Genomic DNA, 23,269 nt, shown 5'->3' with positions numbered 1-23,269 from the left:
ACAGAAACTACAAAATTAAGTTGTTAGAACAATAAAATTAAATAAAATCCCCAAATGATGGAACTGACCATGAGGGTTGTAGGAAAGGAATTGCAATGAGGAAAGGGTCAATTACAAAAGAAAAATGCCCAGAGACTAAATACAGGCACAACCAGCGGTGGTTTTAGGTATAGGCGACATGGGCAGCCGCCCAGGGCGACATCTTGCCGGGGGCTGCACGGGGCGCCCGCACAAAAAATAATTGGAATTGACATTTGCGCGATCTATAGTCTATTGCTCATTTGCACGTCACGTCAATGATATCATGTCACCGTGTAGGACTGTGGGTCAATTAACCTTATCGGAGTGGGCGCCCTGATTCTAGTTTGTGAGTTAGGCAGGCTACTTACTGCCTGGGAAGGTCTCCCACCCATAAATACGAGATGGGGAGGGGGGCGGGGGTAGGTTGACTTCAGGACTCCCCACTGGAAGCCCAAGGTAGGGGGAGCGGGGGAATCTATCAAATAGCGCACCTCTACATTTGTACAATACTAATGCAATCAGTAAAATCCATCACACTGTCAAATGCTACCAAATAAACCACAATTCATTCATAATACTGTGAATATATAGTTTCACAGACATATTGTTGCATTTTTTTTTTGGTTTGTGCTAAATCATTACGAATAATGTTAAACCAGTCTGCACACCACCAAGGTGAATTGGTTTAGTCTTGACTCTTGGTTGACAGTGTTGGGGGACGGGTAATGTATTGATGCTCGAGTGCCAAATCAACACAAATGTGTTTCTATTTGTCTTTGTTACTTCTATTTGATATCAATGAGTCTTATTTTTAAAATATATTTTAATATTTATATAGTTCTAATTGTTCTAATTATTTACGTGTGTTGTTCAAAATGTTTGAATAAAAATGACAGTTAGTGCAGAATGGTGCTTTTCTTTTGTTTGCTGAGGGGCGCTGAAGGAGGGGGGGTTCACCCAGGGAGCCATAGAATGTAGAACCGCCACTGGGCTCAACCTTTAACATATGATCAGGATGATGAAAGGACACAACCTGCGCCAATACCATCAAATTCAACGGACATTGATGCTGCAACATCAACTGTTTGTGCCATGTTGCTCCAACACACATGTCAAAAGTATTTTTGGCCTGTATTGGCCAAAATATTGTAGGCCTTCTTTTATATTGAGAATAATGGGGCACTGTGTAAGGGAGCATTTACTTTGATCTCAAAGAATGGACAACGAATGCTTTACTAGGCCTATGTTCTGAATAATTACTAAGAGCTTTGCTCTTTATTTGGGAACAATGCCTACAAGTAAACAACGTAAATATTTCTGAACACTATTTGTTTCATTCAGCTTGTACATGTTGACTGAATAACCCTGAGGCATGGGCTACTCTTGTTATTATTCTCACACTGGGTCACGAGATTTCTGACAGCCATGTGATGTGATACCCAACACAGTTATTTCGTTTCAATCCCACTGGCTCTTACAAATTCTGCTTGAGAACAAGATACGGGAGTCAATTTATTCAGCATATCTCTATAAACCTTATTGTCGAACTGGCCTATGTTACAACTTCATCCATTTAAACAAATATTAGATTGGAGAAATAGGTCGCACGAAAGCGCATCCAAATGGAAGGATCCGTATCGCGTTCGGTGACTGGCGCCTGATGCGTTGCTTTGGTACACGGGTAGCCGCAGCAGCATACATCAGCTGATCACTCTCAAGGTCGACTTCGCAGAGCATCATGGGGAGGGCACTGAATCCACTGGTTCTACCCGGGGACCGCTACATCCCCAACAACTAAAACAACGCTGGTTCACCATCACCACCATAATAGCAGAATCACGCCTTTGCCCATGACGGCATAGCTGTCACGAGATGCGGATGCAAAATAGCGAGTCACGGATAAATCAGAAAGGAGGTTGGTTACGCAGAGAGCATCTCGTTTTTCATAGGTTGATGGAAGCTGGGCTATTGTCGAAAGGGGGACGTGCGGATTGTCGCGCATCCACTCCACGAACCTGAGCTATCGGAAACGAAAAACGTAGACATTTTTCAAGAGGCTGTTTTTACAGTACCGCATTGGTGCCAGTGGAATCGTTAAGGGTGAGAGAGGAATAGCACGTCTGGTCACGACAGGTGGATTGCGCAAATTGCTTGATTTGTGCTATTATATAACATATGTAGGGAATTGCTGACAAATTGTCCGTATGAAGGATTGATAGTTGGTCTAGTGTAGTGCTTGTTTGCCTGTTAAGAAGGCACCCGGCTTCGTGTGGTAATGGTTCCATTTGACGTCTCTTTTTTTTGCATTTCATTAGAGTAGTGATTTTTTAAGCGAAGTATATTGTTTTCTGCTATCGGATTCATTATTGTATTTTATGCATTGTAACAATGTAGCCTAACAACTGGACCTAAAATAAACTAATTGAATGGAATCGTAAACGATTGAATACATTGCTATCTATGAATATGTTATAAAGTAAGCTAGTCTGATATGAAAGGATAAAACAATGTTATTTTAGGGCTACTTGAGATGAATTTGTAAAGGCAGCAAGGCAACGTTGTTTTTCTACTTGTGATCAGTTTCAGCACCAAGGACAGCGACGAATCAGTTCATTATTTTTTGAGGCTGCAGCTTTGAAGACTGGGCGGTTCCGCAAGCCTTTTCCACCTGAATATATTTTCTCTTGTCCTCCTGTCCTGTTTGTCAACTTCTTATCAATTGCTGCTTTTTGTTATTGAATATCGCACTGAAGATGGTGGAGGAGGAGGTAGGTGCTGCTCCCTAATATAATACTGTGGACATAGTAGTATCCTATGCTGCTGTTATTATAGGCTGACCATGCACTACTCAGCTATACTATACTTTGACCATACAATGTGTGACCCCTCAAAAGGTCCCTTAAACTTTTTATGAGTACAATCCACCAAATTATTTCCAATTCTGTTGCATGCAGTCGGAATGTCATGTGACTGTTCAAAACCCACTTCATAGTGGTGGGTGTTGTACTGTCTGATGCTGTATATCAGTGAGTCATCCTCATGTTCTATGCTGAGTTTCCATGAGCAACCAGTGATATAATTGGACAGTTTACTGTTCTATGAATTATAGGGTCCAGAAATAGCCTTTTTTTGTTTTGTTATGCCTTTCCTAAAATGCAAATATGATGTGATTTAATTTAGAGAGAGGGAGAGAGAGAGAGAGAGAGAGAGAGTGGTATTTCCGCTCCAACAATGCATTGGTGCAAGGAGCAGCAATGCCATGTTTTATCGCTCTGTGTTTTTGGTCTATTTTAGCAAGTGCCAATTCAACACCTCCAGGCAGTTGTTATGACAATGAGGAAGAGACAGATTCTCTTGGATGAAGGGGGCTATGGAGGAAGCCATGTGTGCATCCTTAGAAACAGGGAGGGTGAAAGAGATGCAGTCTGGGAGGGGCTGTGGAAGAAGTAGTGTATTATATCATTAGACAAAAAGGGAGGGGAATAAAAAGAGGCACAGAGAGATGAAGCCCTGAGACAGAATCAGAGTGTTCAGCTCACTCAGATCAGATGGACAAGTTCCACTTCTGTGACTCTGAAAAGGACTACAACCCTGTAGCATGCTTATTTTTATCTGAGCGTTTGCTCACTTTGCAAACAACCCTATTTCTAGGCTACGAGCACAGAGTTGCATTGTAAACATAACTGAGGTATGACGGTGTGTAATCGTGGAATGAACACCCAGCATTCGAAGAGCTCTTTTACCACAGTCTTATTTTAAAAGTCTCTCAACTCTAATCTTATTTCATGACTTGGGTGTTCTTTTCAAATGACGCATTCAATATTGATCAAATTATTATACTAACCAAGAGAATTTTACAGATTAGTTCACTGTTTTGAATGCATCTCATGGCTGCTTGTTTCTACTGTGTGATTGTGACTTGACAGGCAGCGAGGGGGGTTTAGGGTAAGAGAAGAAGAGAGATGGGGAGTGGTGGAAGGTGCACTTCAGTATATAAACAGAGTGATGGGGGAGGGAAGAGAGGGAGGGCGGGTGGGTATGGTGGGGGCTATGGTGTATTGCTCCTGTTTGTTTAGAGTGTGTTAAAATACCACAGACTGTCCTAGTGTACGTTTTGTGGACACACGCTTTGTCTTGTGATACATCTCAGCCTACTTCAGTTCCTGTTTTTCATTGGGATGTTCGTTATAGATTTGTATGGCTTTTGTGAAAACAGTTCTACTATTTAATGGAGCCACCGTCACCTTGGGAGACCTTCCCATCAAAACAGAGAGATACAAACACAGCAAATATATACCATTCAAATATGTTTGGAAATCTGACAAATGGTGATTAGGAGAAGAGATGGAAAGGCAGTGTTTAGTGGACCAGAATCGTATCATTCAACTATAGTTAGATCAGGCAAGGGTGATGGGTGTGTATTCCACCCACACAAGCGTCTGGCTCCAGGTGTTGGGGTTGGCAGAGATCAGGCAGCGTAGAAGTTGTCTCAAGGTTCTAGTTGGCTCGCTCCGACTGCTCATTGAACCCAGAGGACAGCCTGGCCGACGACCCAATGAGGGTGCAGAACGCCTTCCAGAACCGGGACGAGAACTGAGGGCCATGTCCATGTGCAGTCCATTGAACCGGAATACGTGCTGCACCATGAGAAGGGCCGTCCCCTTTGGCCTACGGTAGTTTGGGGAGAGAAATGAAGTGGGCGGCCTTGGAAAACCGGTCGCCCACTGTCAGGATGGCAGTGTTGCCCTCAGACGGGGGGAGACCCGTGACGAAATCCAGGGATTTGTGGGACCAGGGACGGTGAGGGACAGGCAGAGGTTGGAGTAGGCCAGTCATAGCTTGCCAAGGAGTCTTGTTTTGAGCACACACAGTGTAAGTGGCGACGAATGCGCAGACGTCAGGAACAATGGTGGGCCACCAAAAGCGTCATCGCACAAACACCAGGGTTCACCGGGAGCCTGGGTGGCAGGCAAGCCTGGAGGAATGGGCCCACTCCAGGACCGCGAAGCGGACAATCTCAGGCACAGACAATCTGTGGCAATCCTGACAGTGGGCGACCGGTTTTCCAAGGCCGCCCACTTCATTTCTCTCCCCAAACTACCGTAGGCCAAAGGGGTCGGCCCTTCTCATGGTGCAGCACGTATTCCGGTTCAATGGACTGCACATGGACATGGCCCTCAGGAGTCTTGTTTTGAGCACACACAGTGTAAGTGGCGACGAATGCGCAGACGTTAGGAACAATGGTGGGCCACCAAAAGCGTCATCGCACAAACACCAGGGTTCCCCGGGAGCCTGGGTGGCAGGCAAGCCTGGAGGAATGGGCCCACTCCAGGACCGCGAAGCGGACAATCTCAGGCACAAACATCCGGTTATCTGCCCCCCCCCCCCCCCTAGGGTTCGGCTGGGACCGCTGCGCCTCCAAGCTGAGTGCCGTCGCCAGACACTAGGTGGGAAGAATGGTCTCGGGCTCCAGGGTGGTAGCCGTAGGGTTATAGCGGCAAGACAGGGCATCTGGCCTGACGTTCTTGGACCCCGGCCGGTAGGGGAGGGGAAGGTTGAACCGGGTAAACAGCGGGGCCCATCTCACCTGCCTGGAGTCGAGGCGCTTGGAGGTACGGAGATACTCCAGGTTTTTGTGGTCGATCCACACAATGAACGGATGCTCCACCCCTTGAAGCCAGTGCCTCCATTCCACCAATGCCATCTTCACCGCGAGATGCTTCTGATTCCCCACATTGTAATTCCTCTCCGTGGCAGTGAGACGGTGGGGGAAGAAGGTGCAGAAATACATCTTAAGGTCCATGGCACAACGTTGGGACAGAACCGCCCCCACTCCAAAATCCGAAGCATCTGCCTCCACCACAAACTGACAGGAAGGGTCCGGATGAACCAGGATCGGAGCCTTGGTGACGTGATGTTTATGGTCCCGGAACGCCAGGTCAGAGGCCGTGGTCCACGTGAACGGAACCTCGGTAGAGGTGTGGTTAGACAGGGGGAGGCCAGGCTGCTGTAACCTCGGATAAAGTGGAGATAGAAGATGGCAAATCCCAGGAAGCATTGCAGCTGCACGCTGGACGTAGGCTGGGGCCAATCCACCACTGCTTTCATCTTCTCGGGATCCATCTTGACGCTCCCTGTAGCTCCCAGCAGAGATGATGTAGCCCAGAAAGGGAATGGTGGAGCGATATAACTCGCACTTTTCCGCCTTAACGAACAACTAGTGCTCCAGAAAGCGCTGGAGAACATGCCAGACATGGAGCACGTGTTCTTGGGGGGAGCGGGAGAAGACGAGGATGTCATCAATTTAGATGAAGACGAACCGGTTCAGCATGTGGTGGAGAACGTCATTCACCAGAGCCTGGAACATGGCAGGGTCGTTGGTGAGGCCAAAGGCCATGACCAGATATTTGTAGTGGCCGCTGGCCGTGTTGAGTGGTAGGTGTGTGGTGGTAGGCATTACGTAGATCCAGCTTGGAGAACACAGTGGCCCCCTGGAGCGGCTCAAATGCTGAGGAAATGAGTGGTAGCAGATAACGGTTCTTAACAGTGATGTTATTGAGTCCCCGGTAGTCATTGCAAGGGCGCAGGGTCTTGTCCTTCTTCACCGCGAAGAACAACCCTGCGCCAGCGGGGAAGAGATGGGATGAATAAATCCAGTAGCTATTGAGTCCCCAATGTGGGTCCCGACAGTGAGTACCGGTGCCCCCAGGGCGTTGTGGTGCTAGGGAGAAGGTCAATCCCGCAGTCATCGGGGTGGTGCGGTGGATTGGGACTTGCTGAACACCTCCCTGAGATCCTGGTACTCCGCGGGAATGGTGGAGAGATCCGGAACCACCTCCAAGGACCCAGGAAGACGTCCCTGGGCAAGTTGTGCCAACTTCAGAAAATTGGCGTGACAGAACAGACTGCAGCCCATGATGGCACCTATAGACCAGTTGATGAGTGGGTTGTGTCGCTGGAGCCAGGAGGCTCCCAGGAAGGAGGAGTGGCCGGTGGGGCGGCCCTGCTAACCGCCGAGTTACTGAGGGGCGGTGGAGTTAACACCGTGGCAGGCTGCCCCCCAGCCAACCTGCGGAATTGCTCCCACAGTATGTCCAACGCCTGGTCATGGCACTCAGCCAATGTTTGGACCCCCTCCATCAGCCCTCGAAGCAACTCCTCGTGCCTACCAATGGAGGCTCCTTGGGAGTAGATGGCGTTGCACAGCCGGCCCGGGTCTGCTGGTTCAGTCATGGCCAGTTCGTACTATCAGGTATGACACGAAGACCTAGATGCAGACCATGTCGAATAAACAATAATTGAATGTTCCAACAGGGGCAGGCAGTAGACAGGTCAAGACAGGCAGGGGTCAGAAAACCAGAGGTCGGGCAACGGTACCGGACGGCAGGCAGGCTCGGTGTAAGGCAGAGGTCGATAATCCAGAGGGGGGCAGCGGTACAGGTCGGCAGGCAGGCTCAGGGTCAGGGATAGGCTGAGTGGTCAGGCAGGCGGGCTCAGAGTCAGGACAGGCAAGTGTCGAAACCGGAAGGGCAATGAAAGAGAGACTAGAAAAAGCAGGAGGTGAGACACAAAACGCTGGTTGACTCGAACAAACAAGACGAACTGGCAACAGTCCAACAGAGAACACAAGTATAAATAAACAGGGGATAATGGGGAAGATGGGTGACACCTGGAGATGGTGGAGTGGAGACAATCACAAAGACAGGCGAATCAGATCAGGGTGTGACACATTTGCTATCTTATTATTTCATTGTATTCACAAGGCAATTTACAACCAACATTTGGGGCCTTAACATTTCCTACACTGGTCCCTCACATTTCTTCTCTCAACACCTCTTCAACAACAAGCTCTATAGGTGGACCAAAGGGCACCTAATCCGTGAGGCATGGCCAGTCCAGTATCACATAATCTCTAACAACATGTCTTCTCAGCAGTGTCTCTGCATAGTGTTCTATGTTACTGGATTCAGGAGAAAAGACCCAGTGACCTGATTTATGTATGTGGCCTTCAAGGAGTTTCATTCGAGAACTGGCTACAGGGTCATTTAAGAACACAGTCAAATGTAAATGGCCTGCATTTTGGTATCCAGCATGTACCCTTATGTACAGTGCCTTGCGAAAGTATTCGGCCCCCTTGAACTTTGCGACCTTTTGCCACATTTCCGGCTTCAAACATAAAGATATAAAACTGTATTTTTTTGTGAAGAATCAACAACAAGTGGGACACAATCATGAAGTGGAACGACATTTATTGGATATTTCAAACTTTTTTAACAAATCAAAAACTGAAAAATTGGGCGTGCAAAATTATTCAGCCCCCTTAAGTTAATACTTTGTAGCGCCACCTTTTGCTGCGATTACAGCTGTAAGTCGCTTGGGGTATGTCTCTATCAGTTTTGCACATCGAGAGACTGAAATTTTTTCCCATTCCTCCTTGCAAAACAGCTCGAGCTCAGTGAGGTTGGATGGAGAGCATTTGTGAACAGCAGTTTTCAGTTGTTTCCACAGATTCTCGATTGGATTCAGGTCTGGACTTTGACTTGGCCATTCTAACACCTGGATATGTTTATTTTTGAACCATTCCATTGTAGATTTTGCTTTATGTTTTGGATCAATGTCTTGTTGGAAGACAAATCTCCGTCCCAGTCTCAGGTCTTTTGCAGACTCCATCAGGTTTTCTTCCAGAATGGTCCTGTATTTGGCTCCATCCATCTTCCCATCAATTTTAACCATCTTCCCTGTCCCTGCTGAAGAAAAGCAGGCCCAAACCATGATGCTGCCACCACCATGTTTGACAGTGGGTATGGTGTGTTCAGGGTGATGAGCTGTGTTGCTTTTACGCCAAACATAACGTTTTGCATTGTTGCCAAAAAGTTCAATTTTGGTTTCATCTGACCAGAGCACCTTCTTCCACATGTTTGGTGTGTCTCCCAGGTGGTTTGTGGCAAACTTTAAACAACACTTTTTATGGATATCTTTAGGAAATGGCTTTCTTCTTGCCACTCTTCCATAAAGGTCAGATTTGTGCAATATACGACTGTTGTTGTCCTATGGACAGAGTCTCCCACCTCAGCTGTAGATCTCTGCAGTTCATCCAGAGTGATCATGGGCCTCTTGGCTGCATCTCTGATCAGTCTTCTCCTTGTATGAGCTGAAAGTTTAGAGGGACGGCCAGGTCTTGGTAGATTTGCAGTGGTCTGATACTCCTTCCATTTCAATTTTATCGCTTGCACAGTGCTCCTTGGGATGTTTAAAGCTTGGGAAATCTTTTTGTATCCAAATCCGGCTTTAAACTTCTTCACAACAGTATCTCGGACCTGCCTGGTGTGTTCCTTGTTCTTCATGATGCTCTCTGCGCTTTTAACGGACCTCTGAGACTATCACAGTGCAGGTGCATTTATACGGAGACTTGATTACACACAGGTGGATTGTATTTATCATCATTAGTCATTTAGGTCAACATTGGATCATTCAGAGATCCTCACTGAACTTCTGGAGAGAGTTTGCTGCACTGAAAGTAAAGGGGCTGAATAATTTTGCACGTCCAATTTTTCAGTTTTTGCTTTGTTAAAAAAGTTTGAAATATCCAATAAATGTCGTTCCACTTCATGATTGTGTCCCACTTGTTGTTGATTCTTCACAAAAAAATACAGTTTTATATCTTTATGTTTGAAGCCTGAAATGTGGCAAAAGGTCGCAAAGTTCAAGGGGGCCGAATACTTTCGCAAGGCACTGTATATGCATAAGGCTATAAAGTAGTCTGCTAATGTTATAATGTATACTCTAACAGGGGTGGGCAACTCCAGTCCTCCAGGGCCTGGTTGGTGTCACAGTTTTGACCCAGCCCCAGTGAACACACCTGACTCCAATAATCACCTAATCAAGATCTTCAGTTTAGAATGCAATTTGATTAATCAGCTGTGTTTGCTAGGGATGGAGAAAAAGTATGGTGAAAGACTGGTGAAATACCTTTGGTATAGAAATGTCCCCGGTTGAGCCCTCTTCATAAAGGTGGAAACTCCTTTGACCCAAATAACTATAGACCAATATTAGCAATATCTGTTCAATAGCAAAAATCTTTGAGACTTTAATATATTCCCAATTTCACCCTTCCAATCTGGCTTTAGACCCAACCATTCTACTATGACAGAAGTAGTGAAACTTTACAATGATATTAATTCTTCATCTGACCAAGGCAAACGAACTGTTGCCATCCTTATTGATTTTACAAAAGCATTTGATTTAGGCAATCATTCTATTTCACCAGGAAAACTTTTAAACATTGGTTACACTAACAGATCGCTAAACTGGTTCCATGTGTATCTTAGCAATATAAAATATAGCAACATAAAATAATGTGTTTTCATAGGACACAAATCACAACTTCTTGTACTCAGTATAGGTGTACCTCAAGGCTCAGTATTGACCCCCCCCCACACACACACTTATTTTCTCTATATTCAAACAAGCAACTCTCCAAAATGATTTTACCACTTTACAAAAATGGTTTCTTGCAAATAATGTGGTTTTAAATCAAACAAAGTCCTATATCACGCTGTTTGGTACACAGCAAAGAATAAACTCCACAGCTGACAATTTCAAAAACCACGGAACAATGCTTGAAAGTGTTGAAATATATGAATTATCTTTTTGAAAGCATATTGATTACATTGGAAAAACAATGAACTATAAGCGTGATTTACTGTATCCATTAGAAAGACCTTAGTTAACCCAACTGCTGCTTCCTATCCTAGACTCTGGTGACATTATCTATCAAAACACAACCAAGACCTTACTTTGTGAATTAGATGTCATTTATAACCGTCTTTGCAGATTCATTCTTGGATGCCATTTTAAGACATCATTGCAATAAATGGTCTGCCACTCGCAAACAGAAGACAACTGCACTGTTGTCATTTTTTTTGTTACATGTATCAACTTAAATGTCCCTGTATGGGAACACCTAACTTTACAAGACTCGCACTACTCCTTTCGACAACAGCAGCAATTACAAATTCCAAGGGTACATCCTGAGGTTGGAGTAAGATCTTTCAGATACAAAGGGGCCCAACTGACTGAAATAATTTACCTATAGATATCAGGGCATTAAAATCCCACAGGGAATTTAAGAAAGTTATTTTTCAAACGTTAAGATCCAATCTGTTTGCGTTTTTAACTAATAAAAACATCACCATGTGAAGATATTTGTAAATATTGTATATACCTGTCTGTATGTATGTATTATGTACTTAGTTGTATTCGTAGTTTTTGCAGTAGTTTGTATTAGTTGTAAGCCTATTAGTAGTTGTGCAACAACTTTTTGATGTTGTCAATATACATTTGTATTGCTGTTATTTCATGGTTATTATTATTAGACAATAGTTGACATATTAGTCTTGCTACTAAGTATAATTTTCTTTCTCATTTTTTTTCATTTGGACACAAGAGATTTCATCCTGCAAAATATTGAATAAATAATTAAATATTCCGTGATGGTACAGGTCGAGAGTAGAATAAAGGTGGTTCAGGAAACATGTGTAAACTTGTCTGAGACTTCGGGAGGTTTAGGCTTTACCTCAGTGAGCTAATGCTGTATGAGGTCATGTAGGCTGCAGATGACTTGGGTTTGACACCCGGCCAGAGACATTATAATAGCTTAACCTTTAACTGTACGATGTCATTTCCAGATAGTGCATTTACAGCAGTATTAATGCCTCTGACAGAGTTTTAGTTTTACACTGTAGGGGCTCCTTGATCCGAATGTAATGTGCATAAACCCCTGATAACATACACTATCCCCATTCTGTCTCTAACAGAAAAAGCAGGTGACAGGATATCTCCTTTTCTCCCTGGCCACTGCAGTCATTGGCTCGCTGCAGTTTGGCTACAACACAGGGGTCATTAATGCACCGGAACAGGTTTGTAGGTTTATTTTGTGTTTTCTTATAGCTTTTAGCAGTGAAAGCATGTGTGGGCTTTGGTTTTGTTAAACTGTACGTTATGTTTATGTTATGTTTAATCACTTTCCATCGTGCCTGTGGATATTGTTCTATTACACTGCGCTTCATCAAGTGTTAAATCAAGAGATAGTGTCTTGATAACGCTTTATCTCTAATCATTCTCTCTCTCTCTCTCTCTCTCCCTCCCTCTGCTTTTCGCTCCCTCTCTCCCTCTCTCTTCCTCCCCCTCGCCTGTTTAGAAACTGCGGGCTTTCTTCAACAACACGTGGATGGAGAGGTATGGCGAGCCCATCCAACCAGGAACGTGTACCATTGTGTGGAGCTTTTCGGTGGCCGTCTTTAGCGTGGGCGGCATGGTGGGCTCCTTCAGCGTCGGAGTGATGGCAGACAGATTTGGGAGGTGAGGGATCACCCAGTATTCACCTATTTCACCCGGTGCCATTTTTCACTGACTATCGTTTGTTTTCTAATGTTAACATTTCCGAACAGGGTAGCAAGTGCAGTTCTCAAACCAAAAAGCAAAAACGTTGACATGTAGATTAAAGACCACTGCACCTTCACACAATGTAATGTTATTTGAGTCGGGATACTTAGAATAACATTGCTAGTGGATTGTCAGTCATCTGCACTGGTTTTAAAAGACACAATTATGTATCAGCTACCCACACAATGTCGATGGTACAACAATCAGCTGTGAATAAGGTTTATTAAAAGTATTGGGAATGTTGTCCTTAGGAGTGAATTTCGTCACTCTCCAGTTCTGGTCTTTCCTTGGTCTATTTCTGTTTCTACCTCTGCTAAGCTGTCAGAGCACATGGGTCTCCAAGGAGTCACTGGAGTGTGATTGGAATCGCTGCAAAAAAAATGTCCTTAAACTATTCCTCTGTTTCCTTCTCCCACTACTATCCTCTACATCTCACTCTCCCTCCCTCTTAACCTCTCTCTCTGTCTATCTCTTACTCTACATGCTGTCTCTTAACCCTCCAATCTGTGTGTGTGTGTGTGTGTGTGTGTGTGTGTGTGTGTGTGTGTGTGTGTGTGTGTGTGTGTGTGTGTGTGTGCGTGTGCGTGTGCGTGTGCGTGTGCGTGCGTGCGTGCATGCGTGTGTGTGTTTCTCGGGGTATTGGGATTAAGGAAATTGTCCATGTTCCTGGTCAACATCCTGGCTGTGATTGGAGGCCTCCTCATGGGTTTCTCCACCCTCTGCTCCTCGTACGAGATGGTCATCGCCGGACGCCTCGTCATCGGCCTCTTCTGCGGCCTCTTCACCGGCCTTACGCCAATGTACGTGGGGGAGCTGTCCCCCACCCCTCTACGGGGCGCTTTCGGCACCTTGCACCAGCTGGGGGTGGTGGTTGGCATCCTCGTGGCTCAGGTCAGTCCTTGATGGCAGCCATCTTGATTTCTGACCATTAACTTAGGAATAGTCTTAACATGTACATTACCATACCATCTGTTTACTTGTGATGCTGGGAATAAAGTCCCCATATATAGAATATTATGTTTTATGTGCGTATTGGGAGTATTCTTATATGCAGTGATGTAGTGGTAAAACATGTAGTGGTAAAACTACACCATTGCTTATATGATTAAGTTGTAACCGGCAGACATTCCGATTTCTGATCACGCCCTTGCCTCTTAACATTGGAGTAATGTCTTTGTCGAATTATATGCAAATTATTGTCATTATTTAATGAGTGCTAAATTATTTTTTAATAGGTGACTACTTCTTGCTCTAAGAATACAATTAGTAATATTCCTCCCCTTCATTTTCTCCAGCACACTGTCATGAAACCTTTTCCATTTGAATCCCTTTATAGAACTGCCTCATCCATTCCATACCACCAATGGATTATTGTATTGTTTAATACTGTCAACTGTGGTGTATAACCCATCAGTGCTTCCCATCCCATCAACGTACAGTATATCCCATTGATGTTTGCATGTAAGCTGTGGTGCTGTGAATTACACATTCCTGGTAGTAAAGTTAATCCTATCTAAACCTCTCTGTGTTGTAGATCTTTGGCTTGGAGTCTCTGCTGGGGTCGGACAAGTTGTGGCCTCTGCTGCTGGCTCTGACGGTTGTCCCGGCCATGCTGCAGTGTATCCTGCTGCCCTTCTGTCCCGAGAGCCCTCGCTTCCTCCTCATCAACCAGAACAAGGAGGAGCAGGCCCGCAAAGGTGGGTGCTCCAAACCATAGAAACCATTAAATTGTTGAGGTTTGAGGGGCTTTGCACATTCTAGTAATTCTATAGCTACGCTCCAAATGCAATCATTTACTCTGGATGGTCAGGAAGATAAATGGAAGCGCTTCATTTAACACTCCTATTTTAGCTGGATACCTGGTATTGTGTCTATTTGAGGTGAAATAATGTAGTAAAATGTAGTAATTTGGCAAGTGGTACAAAGACACTAATACCAACATGTCACAATAAAACATACACTCAATGGTCAGTCTATTAGATACACCACCCTGTTCATGAACATTGTTTGCTCCTACAGACAGTGAGTCACGTGTCAGTGGCTTGCTATATAAAGCAGGCAAACAGGCATGGAGGCATTCAGTTACTGTTCCACTGAACGTTAGAATGGGAAAAACGAGTGACCTAAGGAGCTATGAGTGTGCAAAAACGCGCATGACAGTGTCCAGGGTTTACCAAGAATTGATGCGACAAACAAAAAACATCCAGCCTGTGGGCAAAAACAGCTTGTTGTTGAAAGGTCTAAGGAGAATGGCAAGAATCGTGCAAGCTAACAGACAGGCAAATAACGGCACAGTACAACTGTGTTCAGAACAGCATCTCAGAATGCACAACTCGCCGGTCCTTGTCACGGATGGGGTATTGCAGCAGACATCCACACCGGGTTCCACTCCTATCAGCTAAAAACAGTGGGTGCGCGATCACCAATTTAGGACAATTGAGGAATGGAAAAACATTTTCTGGTCTGACGAATCCCAGTTCCTGTTGAGTCAGGATTTTGAGTAAGCAGCATGAGTCCATGGCCACATCCTGCCTGGTGTGAAAGGTACAGGCTAGTGGAGGTGGTATAATGATGTGGGGAATGTTTTCCTGGCACACTTTATTTTCCTTGATAACAATTGATCAATGATTCAATGTCCTGAAGAATTCAGGCTGTTTTGGAAATAAAGGGGGGTCAAGCACACAGCCATGCAATCTCCATAGACAGACATTTGACAGTAGAATTGCCTTACTGAAGAGCTCAGTGACTTTCAACATGGCACCATCATACGATGCCACCTTTCCAACAAGCTAGTTTGTCAATTTTCTTCTCTGCTAGAGCTGCCCTGTTCAACTGTAAGTGGTGTTATTGTGAAGTAGAAATGTCTAGGAGCAACAACGGCTCAGATGTGAAGTGGTAGGCCAAACAAGCTCACAGATTGGAACTGCCAATGGCTGAAGCGCGTAGTGCATAGAAATCGTCTGTACTCCATTGCAACATTCACTACCGAGTACCAAACTTACTCTGGAAGCAACATCAACAGAGCTTCGTCGGGAGCTTCATGATATGGGTTTCCATGGCCGAGGATCCACACACAAGCCTAAGATCACCATGCGCAATGCCAAGCGTCGGCTGGAGTAGTGTAAAGCTCGCTGCCATTGGAAACACATTCTCTAGAGTGATGAATCACACTTCACCATCTGGTAGTCCGACGGACAAATCCGGGTTTGGCGGATGCCAGAAGAATGCTACCTGCCCGACTGCATAGTGCCAACTGTAAAGTTTGGGGGAGGAATAATGGTAAGTGGTTCTTTTTCATGGTTCGGGATAGGCCCCTTAGTTCCAGTGAAGGGAAATCTTAATGCAACAGCATATAATGACATTCTAGACGATTCTGCGCGGCAACAGTTTGGGGATGGCCCTTTCCTGTTTCAGCATGACAATGCCCCTGTGCACAAAGCGAGGTCCATATAGAAATGGTTTGTCGGGATCGGTGTGGAAGAACGTGGCTGGCCTGTACAGAGACATGACGTCAACCATATCGAACACCTTTGGGGTGAATTAGAACGTCACCTGCGAGCCAGGCCTTATCTCCCAACATGAGTGCCCGTTCTCACTAATGCTCTTGAGGCTGAATGGAAGCAAGTCCCCACAGCAATGGTCCAAAATCTAGTGAAAAGCCTTCCCAGAAGAAAGGAGGCTGTAATAGCTGCAAAGTGGGCACCAACTCCCTATTAATGCCCATGATTTTGGAATAAGATGTTTGACAAGCAGGTGTCCACATACTTTTGGTCATACAGTGTCTGTTAAATACGATTGAATGTGAATTGTGCATGCCAAACATAGGCCTGTGGCATTAATGCCCTTCCTCTGACTGGGCATGAATTTAACGCATACAGTGACAGGCTTAGACAGGCCAGGAGAGACGGAAGCTTGTTGAGCCAAGAAAAGAGTCCTTGACTGACGCACAGCATAGGCCAACAGCAGGGGGTCACCTGAGTGCATCTCCAAAGCTCCTTTACATTGTTTTGTTTCAAACACACTGCTTTGGTGAATAAGATAATAAAAATGGGAACATATGTTTTGGTCAGTCTTTTATGTGATGGGTACCGTAATGAAAGAACTGGCAGGACCATGGACAGCTACTGAACAAACAACTACAACGCAGGCCAGTTTTAGTGTTGGTGCTACTGGCTAGTCTGCTAGAAAATGTACTCAACTAGTGTTTTTAAAGGTCCAATGCAGTTCTTATCTCGTTATCAAATAATTTTTGTCTGACAATTAAGTGTCTTACTGTGATTGTTTTAAATTAAACTGGTCAAAAAGAAACTAATTAGCCTCTTGGCAAAGAGCAATTCTTTCAAGCAATAATTTTGCAAGGACTGTCTTGGAGTGGACTGAGTATGGAAGAAAAAACTGAAAACGAGCTGTTATTGTCATCGAGGTTTGAAACTCTCTTATTGGTCTATTAACTAATTTACCGCCTGGTGATGTCACCAGGCAGGCCAAAACTCTATCCCACCAATACAGGCTGAAATTTCAGGAGTTCTTTTCAAACAGCTCTTATGCTAAAAGGGCATTATCATAATTTCACAATTTAGGGGCCTCCTGAGTGGTGCTGTAGCCTAAGGCACCGCGTTGCAGTCCTGAGGCGACACTACAGCCTCGGGTTCGATTCCTGGCTGTGTCACAGCCTTCCGTGAATGAGAGCCCCATAGAGCGGGGCAAAATTAGAGGGTTTGACGGGGGGATATCCTTGGCTCATTACGCTCTAGTGACTCCTTGTGGTGGACTGAGTGCCTGCAGGCTGACCTCAGTCGTCAGTTGAACATTGTTTCCTCCAACACATTGGTGCGACTTGTTTCCGGGTTAAGCGTGCAGTGTGTTAAGAACACATGACTCGACTTGACCTTCACCTCTCCCAAGCCCGTTGGCGAGTTGCAGTGATAAGACAAGAACTTAACTACCAATTGGGAGGAACAAGGGGGTTAGAAACATAAATATGAATAATTTGCATAATGTCACAGTATTATTCCAGCCTCATAGTGTGGAAATATAAATAAAACACAGGAAAAACACAGGATAATCACGCCGGGCCTTTAAAGATGCTTTGTGCTACATTTCTTACTTCATTCCTCAGAGAAAAGGATATCTGTAGGATATCTTGTACAAAACAAAGAAAGTTTTATGCACCTAAAGTATTTCAATATTTTCCTTAACATATTGTCATTACCTAACGATTTTACAAGTACATCCTCTCCTTTTATGTCCTTCACATTAAAGTATAACTTATCTGCCTCTCTCACTCCGCCATTTTCTCCACCCAGCACTGGTGCGTCTGCGTGGCTCCGACGACGTGAGTAAAGACATGCAGGAGATGAAGGAGGAGAGTTCCAAGATGGCCATGGAGAAGAAGGTGACCATCCCTGAGCTGTTCCGCACCGCAGCCTATCGGCAGCCGCTCCTCATCGCCGTCATGCTCCACCTCTCCCAGCAGCTCTCCGGAATCAATGCTGTGAGTGAACTATGACTCCCAGGAGGCCACAGTGCAAACACATTCTAAATAGTTGAAAAGTCTCCAAGGATATCTCAGAGGACAACTTAACAATACAGGGTCGCATTCACTAGGCATGAAACTGAAGAAAAAAGGCAGCGACTAGAAGGTACTATCTGAATTTATCCAATAATAAAAGATATGCTACGGTCTGCCCTTATGAAGGCGACCCAGGCCTATGCAAAGTTGAATAGTTGAATAATAGCTGCATTCAACATGCCTTATACTCTCAATCATTGCATGTTTGGGAGATTTGTTTGGATTATTCGATGGATTAAACATGATTTAGTGGACGTACGTTTTTACAGTATGATAAAATACCACTTTGATGTGGCTTCCTATTCATAGATTGTAGCCTTGTTGCAGATCTAGAGTCAGCTTTCTATTCCGCAACAAAGCCTCCTTCACTCACGCCGCCAAACTTACCCTAGTAAAACTGACTATCCTACCGATCCTCGACTTTGGCGATGTCATCTACAAAATAGCTTCCAATACTCTACTCAGCAAACTGGATGCAGTTTATCACAGTGCCATCTGTTTTGTTACTAAAGCACCGTATACCACCCACCACTGCGACCTGTATGCTCTAGTCGGCTGGCCCTCGCTACATATTCGCCGCCAGACCCACTGGCTCCAGGTCATCTACAAGTCCATGCTAGGTAAAGCTCCGCCTTATCTCAGTTCATTGATCACGATGGCAACACCCACCCGTAGCACGCGCTCCAGCAAGTGTATCTCACTGATCATCCCTAAAGCCAACACCTCATTTGGCCGCCTTTCCTTCCAGTTCTCTGCTGCCTGTGACTGGAACGAATTGCAAAAATCGCTGAAATTGGAGACTTTTATCTCCCTCACCAACTTCAAACATCTGCTATCTGAGCAGCTAACCGATCGCTGCAGCTGTACATAGTTTATCGGTAAATAGCCCACCCAATTTACCTACCTCATCCCCATACTGTTTTTATTTATTTACTTTTCTGCTCTTTTGCACACCAGTATCTCTACCTGCACATGACCATCTGATCATTTATCACTCCAGTGTTAATATGCAAAATTTTAATTATTTGCCTACCTCCTCATGCCTTTTGCACACAATGTATATAGACTCTTTTTTTATTTTTTTATACTGTGTTATTGACATGTTTATTGTTTACTCCATGTGTAACTCTGTGTTGTTGTCTGTTCACACTGCTATGTTTTATCTTGGCCAGGTTGCAGTTGTAAATGAGAACTTGTTCTCAACTAGCCTACCTGGTTAAATAAAGATGAAAAAAATAATTAAGAACCTAATCTTATTCCACCAACCCTGTTCAGGTGTTCTACTATTCAACTGGTATCTTTGAGTCAGCCGGTGTCACCCAACCCATTTACGCCACTATTGGAGCAGGAGCTGTTAACACTGTCTTCACTGTGGTATCTGTAAGTATAACATGCTGCATTTATTCGGGTTTTTGTGTTTCTGTGATGTATGTTTACGGTACGGTAATTCCATTCTCTGTCTTTGTCAGCTCTTCCTGGTCGAGAGGGCGGGACGAAGGACTTTGCATCTCGTCGGATTGGCCGGAATGGCCGTCAGTGCCCTGCTCATGACTATTGCCCTCCTGTTGGTGGGTGTCAGATTCTATTGGTTGTCACTCAACATAACAGATATGTCATTAATTACATTAATTCATTTTCATTGCTATTATTGATGAATATCTCCATCTCCCTCCCTCCTTCCTTCCCTCCCTCTCTCCTTCCCTCCTTCCCTCTCTTCCCTCCATCTTTCTTTCTTTATTCCTTCCCTCTCTCTCTCTCTCTCTCTCTCTGTGTCTCTCTCTGTCTGAGTAGAAGGGCTACTCGTCTCTGAGCTACCTGAGCATTGGGGCAGTGTTTCTGTTCGTGGCCATGTTTGAGATGGGGCCTGGTCCTATCCCATGGTTCATAGTGGCGGAGCTCTTCTCCCAGGGTCCGCGGCCTGCCGCCATAGCAGTGGCCGGCTGCTGCAACTGGACCGCCAACTTCCTGGTGGGAATCAGCTTCCCCAAACTGGAGGTGCGAGAGGTTTCTCTTGGTTTCCCATTAGGGACGAATCCTAACTTCCACTTAGGTCAAAATTTTAATTAATCATACGCTGACTAATTAGGTTAATTACTGACTTCCACTGTTTTTCTATCTCTTTGTTTGTAATTCTGTAGGAGCTGTGTGGGCCTTACGTCTTTATCATCTTCATGATCTTACTGATCTTCTTCTTCATCTTCACCTTCATCAAAGTCCCAGAGACCAAGGGCAAGACCTTTGACGAGATCGCCCGTGAGTTTGGCGGGGCCACCCTGCCCCCTGCCACCTCTGTGGGAGCTCCTCCCACTAGTATCAGCGTAACACTTCCTGCCTCGCCCATCAAGGAGAAGGTTCCATTGGTGGAGGCGGCAGCAGCAGAGGATAGGTCCAACTCAACTGTACAGGAGAGCTTGTAGAATCCTGTGTTGGGTCAATGGTTAAAGGTCAAGGGTTGGGGGTCAGCTGGTTCAAAAACAGATCAAAGCTTAATTCTTTTGCAGTTCAGGTTCATGGGGACGAGTGTTTGACGTGAAGGGAAATATACCGTTCGTGTACATGGAAAGCCACAACACACATTTTTGGGTGGATACAGTAGCTAGAATGAATTAGTGTTATTTTTTCACATTTCTTTCTGTCATGTGTAATATATTTCTCAACCTATAGGTCAAAATGTGTATTTTAATTGTGTTGCCTTCTTTTCCTGAGTGCATCATCATTTAAACAGCTTTTAGAAAAGCCAAAGTGGGTCTAGTCAAAGCAAACAACCTCAATAGTGTTTCTGGTAAACAGTAGTTTTAACAGTGAAACAGTAGATTAGGGTCAATTGCATTGGTTGGCTTTCATGGTTTTAGAAATAGCTTTTTTAAATAACCCAATAATCCCAGAATGATCGTACTTGACATTTAATTTCAACAGTTGTTGTATTTGAGAACCAAATAATATGCTTATACTCTACTCAACATAAGAATCCATTGTTAAAAATCACATTCAGATGGTTGCATAATAAAGAGAGAGAGAGAAAGAAAGAGACAGAGAGAGAGAGAGAGATAGAGAGAGAGAGAGGGAGAGAGGGAGGGAGAGAGAGAGAGAGAGAGAGAGAGAGAGGGAGAGAGGGAGAGATAGAGAGATATGGTACTTGTTTCACTTTAACTTGCTTTAGGTGCACCTTATTAACCAAATAGAAATCAATTAAAATTCCAAGATTGCTAATATACTCTTCAAAAAGTGATTTATAGCAAATTAATCAACAAAAATAATAATTAGAGAAATATTTACCTGAGGGAGTAGAATTGCATTAACTATATTGTCTAAGGGGACAGATAGTTATTTTGGATATTAGATTATAATAGATTGTGATATGAGTCGCGATGTTATGAACTTGGATTCGATAAGAATCAACCATAGAGAGCAAAGGACTCCATCGGTTTTCTCTGTGGAATTGAGTGTAATTTTGAATTGTTCTGCTGTGAGCGCATTCAGTCAAAAATGTTGAATATGATTATGACGGTGATCTATTCAGTCTGTATTTGGAATAACACAATGGGACTTTAGTTGTGACCAAATGTGAGGATTTGTGCACAATGCTTTTTAATGACTCCCCTTTAAGTCTATACTCTACTTTGTGACACTTTGTCTGAAGATTAACCTTGTGGAACATTGTTAAAAATCGAAATTTATTTAAAGATTTTATTGTATAGATACAGTATAATGTAGTATATATATATGTGTGTGTGTGTGTTACAAAAAAATATATTTATTTTTTATTTGTGGTTGTGTAAATTAGACATAGTTATTTTTCTCCAAGCACTTTCACAATTTATTTTGCCTAGAAAGATGACAGGGTCATGGCTTTGTTCTTTATTTATATAATATATTGTGGATATGTGTATGTGTTGCACTGGGAAAATACATTCCTTTGATGGTAGTATTCAGTATTTGACCTCTCCTCCAAGGAAAAAACGTTCTTCAATGGCAGCCCTCCCTCACTACTGTTAACAAGACTGTGGTACTTTACTAACTGAACCATACTCAGTTACCTTATGCACATTCACTTATTGTAAAAAGTTAGGAGAGAATTTATTTGTAAATATGTATTTTCAAAATGATATTTATATGTTGACTGCAGTGGTTGAATGTGGGCTTGTTCTGGCTTATGGGATGCCCATCGTCCAATGAGTGAAAAAGAGAAGGAAAGAGAGAACAAGTATTGGATTGGTTTCCTATTAATACACTGAAGCATTGACATACATTACTCTATTAACTTTGTGTTAAAGTATTATTTATGTCAAAATGGACACTGGATAATAACAAAAAAACAGTTCCCTTACCACTGCTCCACAACACTGCTTCCCTCACTCTCCCTCTCTCTTCCACTTCCCACATGCCTTCCACTTGTTCAGTATCCACCTTATGCTGTCCCCAGTGTGTGCCTAAAAAAAAGTGTATTTATTTTCAGTTGATGATCATTGTATCCTATATTGTCACAGAGATCTATTCCATTTTACATCAGAAAACTATGTTGTTTTGAAATTGATTTTTACCAATGCGGTTGGTATTGCTTTGATGTTTATTTTTGGTCCTGGCCTGTGTTTCATGGCCTTCCGTTTACTTTGGGGGATTGTGTTTGTGAGTTCCTTGTTTCTGCTGCTTATTTGTGCCTCTTCTTCAGCTAATGTGTACTGTATGTGTGTGTGTGTGTGAACACGTTCTTCCTGCTTCCAAAGTGTTGTACTCTTATTCTCCACGAGGCACCAAACAAAGGGGAATTTAAGCAAGGTCTATAGCCCAGCCATAAACAATTAAAATTATTAAATAATCAACATTGATATTGAATTGAAAAATATGGTCTAATTCATAAATATCGAGATCACGTGAAGTGCAGAAAAGCACACTATTGTCATTTTCCTGTATTGAATTTTTTTATCACACAAACAGTATAAATCTGGCTTTGAAATGCCCTATGAGACATAATGAAAAATTACAACAAACTAACAACAACCATACAGCCCTATATGTCACGCGTGTTTGTTTCACTTGTGTTTGTATATATGAATATACTGTCGTTAAATAAAACATCACACATCTAACAAACACACAACCTTTGATATATTCTGTACAGAAACTATCCTTGGCAAATACAAAGTCAGCATCTTGCTTGGTTTAATCAATCAATGTACTGTGTCTGTGTGTGAAAGTGTAATAAATGTTTTGTTAACCTCCTTTTTGACATCC

The 23,269-nt window shown here is 43.8% G+C and overlaps 1 protein-coding gene across 3 annotated transcripts; it reads left to right on the top strand.

Annotated features, from left to right (window-relative positions):
• Positions 1 to 1,730: 1,730 nt before the first annotated feature.
• On the top strand, positions 1,731 to 23,257 carry LOC135552267 (solute carrier family 2, facilitated glucose transporter member 1-like). 3 transcript variants are annotated; one of them, XM_064983788.1, is made up of 11 exons: positions 1,731 to 2,121; positions 2,602 to 2,789; positions 11,838 to 11,939; positions 12,221 to 12,381; positions 13,116 to 13,356; positions 14,000 to 14,162; positions 17,772 to 17,959; positions 19,313 to 19,417; positions 19,507 to 19,605; positions 19,829 to 20,032; positions 20,176 to 23,257. In XM_064983788.1, exons 2-11 carry the CDS (start codon positions 2,775 to 2,777, stop codon positions 20,452 to 20,454), a joined length of 1,557 nt encoding a protein of 518 aa, XP_064839860.1. In that variant the 5' UTR covers positions 1,731 to 2,121; positions 2,602 to 2,774; the 3' UTR covers positions 20,455 to 23,257. The 3 variants fall into 3 exon arrangements, with proteins under 3 accessions (XP_064839860.1, XP_064839859.1, XP_064839861.1); XM_064983787.1 differs by having other exon boundaries at positions 1,731 to 2,154; XM_064983789.1 differs by lacking the exon at positions 2,602 to 2,789 and having other exon boundaries at positions 1,731 to 2,154.
• Positions 23,258 to 23,269: the final 12 nt, after the last annotated feature.

Source organism: Oncorhynchus masou, chromosome 13 (assembly GCF_036934945.1).
Source record: "Oncorhynchus masou masou isolate Uvic2021 chromosome 13, UVic_Omas_1.1, whole genome shotgun sequence".
NCBI lineage: Eukaryota > Metazoa > Chordata > Actinopteri > Salmoniformes > Salmonidae > Oncorhynchus > Oncorhynchus masou.
Note: the sequence above shows the minus strand (reverse complement) of the source record. Positions and strands in the feature narration are given on the sequence as shown.

Excerpts from the sequence above, each read along its gene's own strand:
- LOC135552267 (XM_064983788.1), top strand. Across the intron at positions 11,940-12,220 it reads TCATTAATGCACCGGAACAG|AAACTGCGGGCTTTCTTCAA; the intron begins GTTTGTAGGTTT and ends TCGCCTGTTTAG. Across the intron at positions 19,418-19,506 it reads CTGTCTTCACTGTGGTATCT|CTCTTCCTGGTCGAGAGGGC; the intron begins GTAAGTATAACA and ends TGTCTTTGTCAG.